The sequence below is a fragment of the Cydia splendana genome, chromosome 9 (genome assembly GCF_910591565.1).
Source record: "Cydia splendana chromosome 9, ilCydSple1.2, whole genome shotgun sequence".
NCBI classification, from domain to species: Eukaryota; Metazoa; Arthropoda; class Insecta; order Lepidoptera; family Tortricidae; genus Cydia; species Cydia splendana.
Genome location: NC_085968.1, coordinates 6,649,445 through 6,662,228, shown reverse-complemented (window position 1 = coordinate 6,662,228; position 12,784 = coordinate 6,649,445). Strand labels below are relative to the sequence as shown.

Below are 12,784 nucleotides of genomic sequence, written 5' to 3'. Positions count from 1 at the left end.
GTAAATTTTCCCGCTAACCTATTCCCGTAATTAAATCGTGGTACAACTATTGATCCCTTTACGTTAATAGTATAATTATGTACGGTCACGATCGCCAATAGTGGGTCGGGCAGAAATAACAGATCCTGAGATGAGAGGCAAGTCGGTTTAAATACTATGAATAATGCTTGGCACCTTATTTCGAGCACGTTTGCTTACATCCGCTGTACCTAACCCCGCGCTGCCTTTGCAATATCAAATGCCTACCAATTTCTCAATCATGTTCCTCAGGTAGGTATCCCAAGGGTGAGATCACACATACAACAATACGACTTAAATTGCAATACTATGTACACACTTATTTATGTACATGTTAGGTAAATCTAGTAGGTACTTATGCGCTCTATCATATGGCACAATCTGTCGTCGGTAGTGGTCGTATATGTACCTACTTGTTACGGGAAATAAATAAATCACCATACAGCGTGGCAACGCTGCGAGCGTAATCGGGATCTTTAGACCCAGCGTGACGTGACTTCTCACGAGATTTAAAAAATATATATTATATTTTTTCACGATATTTGCTTTTAAGTTTTTTCTTCATGCTATTTATTTTATTTGCTTATATTATACCTAGGTACATGAGTAGGTACGCTTGTGTTTCGGTGGCTGCTGCTAAAGCACATTATTCTTTAGCGTGGCGAGATAAAAACTATAGCGGAACTTTCGTATCGACAAATGACAGTTACATTGTCGTTTCGCTCGTCTAGCGAGCAACCGGCGAGAATAACGAGATGCTGGTCATGCATCTATTCCCATTCTCTGCGTGTTCGCTGTCACGCAATTCTTAAGGACCAAGATAATATGACCTCCGAATGTCCAAAAACTATGGTTAAACTGAGATCGCTCTTATAATGGCTCTTCCGAGTTGCTCGGCACAGGATTGGAATGATTCCAGCTTTAGCGCAGCGGCGCGGCGATTCGTTATTCTGCCGCTTTTTGCAGGTAGCCCACAATGTTAATGTTACTGTTCTTTTAGGTACTGTTGGCCTGCAGCCAAAAAGTCACAACTTCGGTACGACAAATGGCATCCGTTTGTTGGTTATAATGCTAAAACGTGTTTCATAACATAATATGTAACTTCTTGGAAGGCGGCAGCGCTGAAATTATTATAAGGAACAAAACGGCCGACCTTTATATAATTGGAACGAAAATAGGTGCCCAAAGATGTAATAAATGCCGAAACTGTTCTTGAATAGCTGAAGGTTTTGTATAACCGCAAGACACAATTTAGATGTTTTTTTCTGTACCGTAAAACGGGGTCGGGGTGAGTAGGTTTCGTGGGGAGAGGTGGGTTATGAATGGGGAGAGAAGGTTTGAGAGGGGGGTGAGAAGGGATTTTAAGGCTACTGCTACAAAAATAATGTATTCCAATTTAAAATGAGCTATAGTAATACGCATAATAAAAAAAATCGATCCAACAATCTTCCAAAATCACCTTTGTATGAAAACCCTTGTCACCCCAAATACGACGCACTACGGGGTGAGGTGGGTTTTCCTCTTTATCGTCAAAGTTATGAAATGGAACTACCCAAAATAAAATAAAAACTAAAATACATATGTAAAAATAAAATGTTATCGAGGTTTGAATTTCAGTTTTGACCCTACTCACCCCATTTTACGGTACCAGGAGATATTATTATTTTTTTCTTGCTCTATCAGTGAAATTGTTGATGTATAGGATTTTCGCAGGTGGCCGTGGTTAGGATGATGGATGACATTTAAGATAATTCACTTAGGTTATCTTTTAGAAATTGAATTTATACTTACTCAGAATCACAAGTTCTATTGATTTAATATTATGTCTACATTTTGTATGTAAGTACCGCCATTAAACACACGCACTATTACAAATTTGTATGGACTGTGAATATTTTTTTATCAGTAAGAAGGCATAAATAAGAAGAAAAACGTATGTAAAGTTAGTTAATGTTTCAAAATATTAATGTTTTGTTATTTTGACGTTACAGACGGAATTCAGTGGCCTTCACAAAAACTTTATCATATTATAAATGAAACCGTTAATAATTGCCTGATTCTATACGCGATTAGCCGATTTATTTTGTGTTAAGTAGTTTGCAGATACATAGAACACATTCCAGAAAAACAATACTAATTTAGCTTCATGCATATTGTCTTACTTGGCTGCAACACAGTAATAAAAGCAAAGTTTCAGCGGCGCCGAAGGTAAATTTAGTTTGGGCGGATTCGATCACGAGCAGTCCCTGTATTCTCTTCGCCTTCGGAGATTCTCGTAGGAACCAGAATAACCGTGACCTCAATATCTAAATGGTTGTTATTTATCTAAGCTCACAACAACTTGGTTTCGCCGCCGGCGAATGTGCTTGCTTTTTCTCGGTAACCTATAGGAATAACAGTCCAGATCAGCAGTATCGTTGGGAAGTCAAAACCTACCGCTCTTTGTGGATTTTGTGGCTAAATCTTCTTTGTGAATTCTGGTAAGGGTTTATTTAAAATTTACTCAGGAGTAAACACTTTAGAACATTATATATAGTATATAATTAATAAGGCATGGTAAATAGATAATCTTATAATAAAATGTAATGTGATAAACTCATTTTAATGCGTTTTCAGTTGCTTCCTAGTTCTTTTTCTTACCTAATCCTTAAAACGGTTGTAGGTCACTATTAGTTTTTACGAAAGTAACTACCAACTGACCTAGAAGCACAGAGGAAACTAGACTTCATTGTAACTTTGTCATATGTGTTAAGCAACTTGCTGTTTTCGCTTTTAACCGGTCCGGAGGCTTTTGACTCGGGTTTACGACTGCTGTCATAAACAACCCGGATAAACGGTGCAAAGTTTCTTCCAAAGCAGTGAAGCGCTTGTACTTTGAACTAACACCGGTCTGATACGCAAAGTGACCGCTTTCTGCGTCTCAAGGCTGTTTCGTAGTAAAGCGTCTTAATTCGAGAAAACTATTTGATTTTATAATAAACTGACAAAAAACGAAAAATTACTTAAAATTTACTGTACCCAGATGTTAAGGATACTGGAACCTAATTCTGGTTGTGACCTACTTATCCCCCAAACCGAATGCAATCCTGGGGGCCGATTTTTGAAATTCAACCGCTCGATTTCGTTTATTTCGTTCAATAATATCTCCACTACTAGGCATTTAAATTCTACTAATAGAATTGAAACCGAGTAGTCAATACCACTAGATTCAAAATTTCTATCGCTCGTATTCAGAATTTAGCATTTCGCCGTTTCTCACCGATTTTCGAGTGACGAAATCGAGCGGTCGAATTTCAAAAATCGGCCCCCTGAAATTATTTTATGTATGAATTCCCACAAATATTCTCAATTATCAGGCGCAGAAAAGACACATGTGAACTCTAAACTAATTTTACGTGAAAAATTTTAAAGCAAGTGAAGACTGTGCGTTGATGAACCATTTTTCTTGTGATTGACAATATTATTGTAGATTATTTTTCTTAATTATTAAAGTACCTAACTATAGTTGCCAAAATAATAATTTTATAAACTTAATTGATCACAAAATAGAAAGCTTAAATCTGTCACAATAAACAACTTAATTATGTACAAGATTTTTTAGAAATGTTTCAATTAAAGTTGTCGTTCCAAATATGACGTAAGTATATCGCTCGAAGGGGTGTTCTTGGTTAATCCCTATGACAATACGTGATGGTTCCAAATTGTTAACATACATCTGATGACCACTATACCAAACCCAACGCACTGTGCTCTATTTTCACCAAATCAATCAAGCCCGGCGCGCCGCTGGGCTGCAGAGCGATTTTCATTGAACATCCATAGTTAATTGAGCGATGCGACGGACGACCCAAGGTATATGATACAATCATGCCTCAACTCAATCACTGTTGATAATGCCATTGATGTAGCGCAGATTACAAGCTAATTCGTCAATATTTTCTCTAGCATTTTGAGATAATGGCTTAGAAACTTGATAATTTAAAATAGGAACTTCGGAGCAGATGCTCAAAAGGCGCATTCATATTTAAAAAAACCGATTATCTTATTTTGCGTTAAGTCTCAGTGTATCACGCACGTCTTCGTTTCGTAGTTAGTTGACCTATTTACCAGAATTTAAGTAGCTTACGCGCCCATCTAGCACAAGTAGGCACTCATCTTTATACTCCTACCTAAATATCATGTACGTGGGACATGATAAAATGATGGTGCAATAAAATAATATTCTAAACGAGATGCTGTTGAAATGTGTGAATGTGACTAATTTTTATGTGGAACTAATTTTTCATTTTCATTCATAACATAACGGCCTTCATAATATTTTCGGTAGGTTAGTGGTGCCTAGAAAGCTGGAGCCCCAGGGCCTGAATCTAAACTATACTTTGATTGGTACCCATGTATTTACCCATAAATTTGTGTAATATTACCGTACTTATTGAATTTGTGTTGTTTCAGAGCCCCCGGAGTGGCGGCCGAAGCTAGTGTCGGACCGGTCGTGGTACGGTGTGGGATCCACCCTGCGCGCGACCTGTGCCGCGCCGCCTGCGCACCCTCCAGCCAACCTTACTTTTGCACTTAACGGCAGAGAGGTACTTTTTTAACTAGTATTGTCAACATTACACACACATATACACATTACACATGCATAGTATGCATATATTATGAAGATCATTCGATACTTTCTCTCGACAGATCTTACGTCGCAAATACACACTAGGTGGATAAGGTAGCGGGAAACACGTACTTAACGAATGAAGCAATATTTAATTTCATATTTTTTATTACATAAGTACCCACCTAAATATTTATCCAATAGCCGCTGTGCTTATTAAATCAAGTCATGTTTAACTAATAAAGCAAACCAATAACTAAGTATTTGTCACAGTCGACAGCGATAACATCAAGTTGATTCGAGGCTAATCTTGTTATCTTCGGGAAAACCAACTAGTGTCAACTATCAAGCGGATTACCGCAGTATTTCTGGTTTATTTCTTATTGATGTTATCGAACAGGGAAGCCATACTAATGAATCAATATGAAATCGAAGAGTTTTTTACCTATTTACCTAGTTTTTTTTTAATTTAATGTTTGACTTGACTACGAGTTGCCTGACTTTATAAGTTTAATTAGTTTTTTTAAACATGGCATATTCGACAATTAGTTATTACCTACATGCTATAAGAAGTACGAAATAAGTAGGACTTTAAATTGCTTTTATAAATGAAAGTAATAACAAATCTACGCTAATGAAAAATTAATTCAGTTCAATGAATTACGAAACGATATCTGTACGTTGAGCGTAATATAATGAAGAATACGAACGCGTACAATGAAATTTCCGTATCTGGCATTAATATAATGTATTGTATAGGTACCTAATCCTAATCAGAAAATACATAGGTTATATATTATTGCTTATCGCGTATCCCTTAGCTCGCGTATCTTGCTCACAGTTACGAGTAGGAATGAGTGCTAGAGTGATGATTGATTACTTACTTTAATATTGGTGTCTTATTTGTAAAACTGGATAGACTTCTTAAATATGTTTGGTTAATTACAGTAGTTACGAACGATGACACGAGTTACCTAAATTATGTACAAATTCTTATAATATACATGAATGTAGCTTAATTTGACATGGCACAACAAATTTTAGACTACCTTCTTGACGTGTGACAAAACAGTTATTCACAAAAAATACGTGACGTGAAAAACATAAAAACCCCAAATCCATTTTGCCGTATTCTATTTACTATGTGCCAAATAGAGTCGTGAATGGGTGAGTTATGACATCCGGACTGACACAATATGGGACGCAACATATCCATTTTCCTAGGCATCTGCTAGGCATTTAGGTACTATGTTTATACCATTATCATAGTTATTCTTACTAATTCCCTGAATGCATGCTATTGCTAGTTACACTATGTAGTTTATATTGTAGTACCTAATTAAGTAATTAGCAACATATAGAAGGGACTCCGGGGCGTTATTTCGTGCCGCAAAACCTTCGCAAAACCCATGTTGTGAGTGTGACTTTAGTAAAGATTATTTTAACAATACGTCCAAAACGTCGTGGTAATTTACCTATTTACAATTACCTTGCATGGTTAAGCCTATTTCGTTTAAAGTTATGTTCGAAAACATTACATACCTATGAGAGACTAAGATTTACTCGTAAAAATTGCAAACTTATTTGAAAACAGGAAAATCATAATAAAGACACAATATTTGATCAATAAAATAACAAACAGCGCCTGAATTTAGCCACAAACAATCAAATCAAAGGCATTAAGTCCGCATTTTGTACTTCTTTTTTTATGTGCAGTAAAGTTTAAAATAAATAAATAATAAATAAGATTTTTTTCTAATTAGCTACGCGTCACGTTCGAACAAATTCAGTTCCGTGTAGGCGAGCCAGTAAGTTTCCAAATTAATCCTAATGCGTCAAATGTTTACGCAAGAATGACGGCATAGTAGGTATCTCGTAGAAATTAATTTAATTTAATTGAAGAATCCTCGCAAACATAATTACTTTAGCTAAAATCGAATGTTTTCGTAATTAAAACAGCAGAGCTTCGATGAATTAAGGCCGACTTCAACCAAATTTATTCGGAAAAACGAAAATAAACATCCTCTCGAGCTGGGATTGCCGATAGCTGCCCGCAGATAAATTGCTTTTCTTACAAAATGACGTGCGCGATTGAAAAAAAGTTAACGAACTTCCATGACGTATAATTTATTGAAATAAACTTTCGTCTCGCTTCAAACAATTTGCAATCAAATTGTCAAATATCTTTTTGAAGTTTTTTATTGACTAATCAAAATTATCATATAGGTAAGTACATGAAAATACCCGACCATTATGCCAATTCTATACATAGGTAATATAGGTATACAGATACCTACTTACACGCTTTTATTCTGGCGCGGTTGCTCAAACTTCTGCCAGGCGTCATTTGTCGCTCGTGCCACAACTACGAACCTATATTAACCTAACAGGATGCTTATTAGATATATTCGTCAAATTTAAACCAGCTAAAACGTATTTACAGTCCTTCGAAATACCTATATCCTGAAAATTACGGACTTAAAACTCGATTTTCCGCGATGAATTTTAATAACTTGGTAAAACATGAAGCACCCTTTCGAAAATAAAGGGTTATAGTTAGGGTACCATATAAACGGTTTAATGCGTATGACAAAGGCGGTATGGCTTCCATACAAGGAACTGCAATCTCCTTTACCTATTCAATTCTTGTACGTACGGTAGAAAAGCCTTAGCTCATTCATCTTCACGATTAAGGCATCCGACTCCCAAACATTTATTATTGCGAGAGACCAGTGGGAATTATAGATGGATATAGATCGGGCACTCAAAGTGGTCTGCGGTAAATACACTATTTCCGTATTTAAACTTGTATGAAACCGAGTCGTGTTTTAGCTGCAGTTTCAAGTGGAATTTTAAGTTTTACCTACCTCTTGTATTACTTATGAATTATAGTTTGATCCCTAGAAAAGGACCCTAATCATATCGCGTTTATTTATTTAATTATTAAATAAAGTTTTCAAAGCAACGCCTGCTTTATTGTAAAACTTTTCCTGGCGGAATAAGTTTAAACAATGCTTTTAGATATCTGTCAATAAATTAGTTCAGAGTTGTTCAAACAGTGACAGTGAGCGGTAGTATTATCATTTTAAAGTATGTTAAGGTTTTGATATTGATATGATACGATTGCTCGCGCTGATTGTTGCACTCGAAATGTACTGCAAGTGATATAAATGTTGTATGTCGAAACAATATCAAAACTTTAACATATTTAAAATCTGTACCTATATATTGCTCAGTGGGGGAATCAACTGCCGAATGAACAAAGGCGACATATAATTAATGGGCAAGTCACCTCAAGAAATAGGTAAAATCCACAAGTACAAATTAACGATAATAGTTCAGATGAGAAATCGGGTTTGGTCTGAAGCACCACTCTTGTATAGTACATTTACAAATAAAGAACAATAGCTTACAAACACAGTTCAACTTACGACGAAAATATCTACTTTATATGACAATAGCAATTCAGACAATGCACAAGGTTTGCAACTTTCATCCCCGATGAGTATATACTGACAAGCCAACATAGTTGCATTAAAGCGATCCTCGAGAGTTATGGGTTTAGCTTAGCACTTTGCACTTATAGTTTACCGACTAAAGCTGATCGGGCTGATCTAACGCTCCACTTGAAATAAGTGCTGATGTGTGCAATATAGGGTATTGCACTCAAATGAGGCAGTGAGGGAAAATGTGTAAGAGATAGCTTAATTTGTCCAGCGGAAATTCGAGGCTATATTACAAATAAGACAATTTGACAGCCTTATAAGTTATAATACCTACATAAATAGCCGGGAATTTAAAAATATTGCACCAGTCAAAATATAGATGTTATTATTTATTATGAAATCATGTATCTACGCCCTACGGTAAGTCCCAAATGTTCGTATATAGAAATTATTCCCTTTCCTTCCCTTATGCATAAAACTTCACAAGCCTTAATTGGTTATCAATATCTATAAGAAAATGTAATAAACAAAAACTCCAGGAGATTGCAGGAAAATACCTACGGAAATAAAACGGGTACCCTGATGGAGCCTCAAGGTAAAAAAGATCACGACTTTTCAAATAAGGTCGTTTTCAGATATTTATGAGCGCGAGATACCGTCAGCATCTCGTATATCAGTGCAATCTGTCCAGCAGAATCCGCCACGCCTCCACGACCTTGATAGTAAAATAGTTTCCAAAGAATTGAGGAGATTTCTCCTTTCCGCTCCTTTTTATCTTGAATGTAGTTTACGATTTGTGATCAATGGGAGTAAATAATATATGTTGTTTGTCACCTTTTTGTATCTGACCGTGACAATTTGTTCGTGGCGTGGCTAACAGGAGTCCGATTTTCGTGTTAAGTTTATGCGAACCACAAAATCCTTTTATCATTTTCTGTTTTTAGTTTTATTAGTATACATAGTTATTAAATAATTCGCGGCCGGGTTTTGACTAGGGCTTGCGTTCGCGTCCGGGTTTCGTGTACCCGTCTCCGGGACCCCGTTCTCGTGTTACACGAAATCGGATTAGTGGCCCGTTGGGAACGGGTAATTAGGGTCCGTGTACCGGTGTTACCCGTGTGGCCGGATCCACGGATATTAATTACACAAGGGTTACCGTTCACAATTACCGTTCTCGACGTATAGTGACGATCGGACGCGTTCTTTATAAGAGCGAAGAATGAAAAGTTTATAACGAACAATAACACATTACCAAAAACAAGCAAAACGAAAAAAAAACAGAACAATAACAACTAGGTATGACCGCGGCTCCGGAGCCGAACGCATTACACGGGCACGGAGTTAGACGGGTTCGTGTAGTTCGGATACGGACGCACGGGTTGGCGTGTAGCTCGGATATCGGGAGCCCTAGTTTTGACTTGTCCAAAAAGTATCCAGCGTCCAGCATGGCATTTGAGTCTGTAACCCGACCTGTAGGAGGGCAGGGCTCGAATACAAACCTACGGTTAAGTGCGTTAAAAAATTGTGGTCCACAGTCCGACGGCCCGGCGGTGATGTTCAAGGTCCTACAAAAGCCAAAGGCTCAAAGCCTCCAAACCGAACGCATTGGGCTTCCTTGTGAGGTCGAAGGCGGAACCACAGGATAGCCGAGATTAATCACTGGCTCTAGCGCGTTTCTTGTACTACCGCGGCTGCGCCCCAGATATCCATCTTTACAAATGCTTATTACATAACAAAATATCTTCTTACATTTTTTTATAATTATGAGCATCACTTGAGATTGACCCTTACGCCATCGTAGACAACGTTTAATGACTAGAAACCGTTTTCGTGAAGTGAATATTGGCAAACACTAGGGATAGCGTGAGTTCCGAAGTAGGTACCTAAGGTGCTTTAACGACCTGCACAAGCTTTAAGCTGAGTACGCTGAACTGAAATGGAAGCTACTTAGTAAAATGTGTCACTAAGTAGAGTTCTTAGTTTTAGAAAGCTGTAATTGCGCTTAAAATTCTAACATTTACCTAAACACGCAGAAGTTGCAGCGTAGAAAACAACAACAGGTACTTGTAGGTGCTTAAGAAGAATTATTAGATACATTTACGTAGAGCTGGAAAGTATAATTTCGTCAGTTTACATAATTTTCTGCCATCTTGTAATAAAAGAGAGGGAAATATTTATTGTGTGTTTGTATGGATACCTATGCATATCACTCATACATATTTACTATAGATTACCTATATAACTATATCTATTAGATGATAACACATTTATTACGTTAAATAATACAATTTTAAGCTTATTTCAATACAGTTGTGTGGTAGCAAGAAGAGAAATCTAATCTTCAAGGATGGGTATTCCACAGCCGTCTTCAGATCCAAATCTTTCTATCCTTCTTCTCGTTCCTCTAATTCTTAGAGAGACAGCTCTGATGATTGACATTTGTATTTTGACTTTGATCCAGTTGATTATTTGTGAGTATGGTTTCGACCATTTTTCATGGAGCTTAAGGGATGTTCTTTTTATGAAGGATTCATATTCCGTTCCAACAGCGCCATCACAGGAGACCACAAGAGGAGTGAATGAGGCTCTGAGATCTTCTGCAGCCAGGTCGTATTTGCGATGTTTTTCGCGAGCGTGTATTTGGGCAATCGTGGGCCATGTGAGTAGACCATACGAGGCGGCGTCGGCATTTACAATGCGAACGTCAAAGAACGCCTTCCTCGCTGGCTCCCATACACTTTCCAGTAGTAAGTCGCTTATTAGCCCTGGTTGATCTAAGGTTGCGGCTCGCATTATTGGCTCAGTAGTAGCCGAACCCCATGCTGGTTCAGCCCAACTTTTGATATCGTCTCTGTGTTGGTCGTGGCCTCTTTTTATGAGCCCTCCCTTCTTGCAATTAAGTGCATGGTTTAGGTTGAAGTTATTTTCACCACAGCCATCGCAGGTTAGTGGCAGGCTAGAAGGTTCATGCCCGTATCTGATCGCAAGGCCGTCACGAAACTGCGTTGCTGTTAGGTCGGTATCATCAGCTTTGGTCGGTAGTACTGTTAGCCACTGTGATGATTTTTTGTTAATTACCCTTTGGATGCAATTCTTTGTTTTTATTGTTAGCTTATCCATGATTGATTCTAATTCGTGTTGTTCATTATTTTCTCGTTTTTTTCTTTCTTCTTTTAAAGTTTCATATACATGTTTTTGATGGTCTTCTATGTTAATTTCATCGCCGGTTCGAATTGCATCTATTAGTATTTTGTTGGCATTTAATGATATTGCATGTGAGGTTTTAGCTTGCTTTGTGGAATCATTAATTGCAAGGCCTCCGAGCCTCGCTGGAAGAGCAAAGAGTTCATGTTCTATAGATGTTATTTCTCTGCCTAGTATGGAGGGTGTTAAATGAGTCTTGATTGCGTTCTTTAGGTTATTGTAGTCTTCGTCTGTTCCAGTAGTCACTCTTTGTAGGTATTGCCACTCGCATTGTAGTGATTTAGTTAATGCGGTATGTACAGCTTGAGGATATTTTTCACAAGCTTTTGTTATTCTAAGGATGCAATCAATCCAATTTTTTGTTTTTTGTCGTATATAGTCGGTTTTATCGCTTATGTCTCCAATAAAACTTCCTAAAAATCGATGTGCTTTTACAATTTTGATTCCCAATTTATCGAATTTTTGTTTGGCAATATCTGTAAGGCCTTCTTTGACTATTAGATAGCTCTTTGTAGGCTCAGGGTAGTAGCCATATCTGGGTCCTTCTTTCATTAGCAGCTTAAACCATTTTAGTATTTCATCAAATTTGCCTAAGCATGCAGAGTCATCCGCATACCAGTTCTGAATGTATTTATTCTTGTTTTTGCATGTTTTTATTAGTGGTAATATTCCAATCGCGTACATTTGCATTGCCAGTGGATCTCCTTGGGTCGTTCCTTCTTTACTTAATATGTATTTATTGGTATTTCTAAATGATATGACTGCGTGTCCTCTATAGGTATTAAAGAGGAATCTCGAGCATCTGGGCCATAGAAGTCTGGCATTCCATAGTGCTAATGGACGATTGAGGGCATTAAATGCATTAGTAGCGTCAACGAGTAGTATACCTTCGGTGTTTTCTTCGTGGAAGCTTTCTGACATTGCGTGTGCTGCACCTTCTATACCTAACTATATCTATTTCGGTCTCCTTTTTACTCTTAATGGCTTGACGAAAGATTCATATTCTTATAAAATTGTGATTACTTATTAAATAATAGTTCGCCTCAAGGAGAGAATTGCCAATACCTATATATATTTATATGTACATATATATATACCGACACCGAAATAGATATATACATATATATAAGCCAAAATGAGACGATATTTAATATTAACGTGGTCGTCGTTACAAACGGCCGTTGTAACGTTGGCCTTGCAGCCTGCCCGCCTTTGGTAGTGCAGGAAAACACAGTGTTTCCATGTCCTGGAATAATTCCGGGAAATCCCTCGTGTTTTCAAGATTCTTGGAGTTAATCTTATTTGGCACATAACATATTCCTGTTTCGGTACATCCTTTTTTTGTACGTGCATTATTTCGCCTACATTAAAAATAAGATTGTGTCAATACAAGAAAAAGACGTGCCGAATTAAAAAATGTTCCCGGGCAAGGCACATCACTAGACATCCCGGTTTCGTTCTCTTTTAGTAAATATTTAATGTACTTGTTATTGAATTACTGTTTTAG

At 37.3% G+C, this 12,784-nt stretch overlaps 1 protein-coding gene across 1 annotated transcript in view; it reads left to right on the top strand.

The window, feature by feature from the left end:
- The window catches only part of LOC134793458 (uncharacterized), a 74,584-nt gene that overhangs the window by 54,850 nt on the left and 6,950 nt on the right, over positions 1 to 12,784 (top strand). Inside the window, exon 4 of the mRNA XM_063765034.1 lies at positions 4,471 to 4,604. Within this exon, the coding sequence (XP_063621104.1) occupies positions 4,471 to 4,604 (134 nt within the window). The remainder of the gene's footprint in view (positions 1 to 4,470; positions 4,605 to 12,784) is intronic.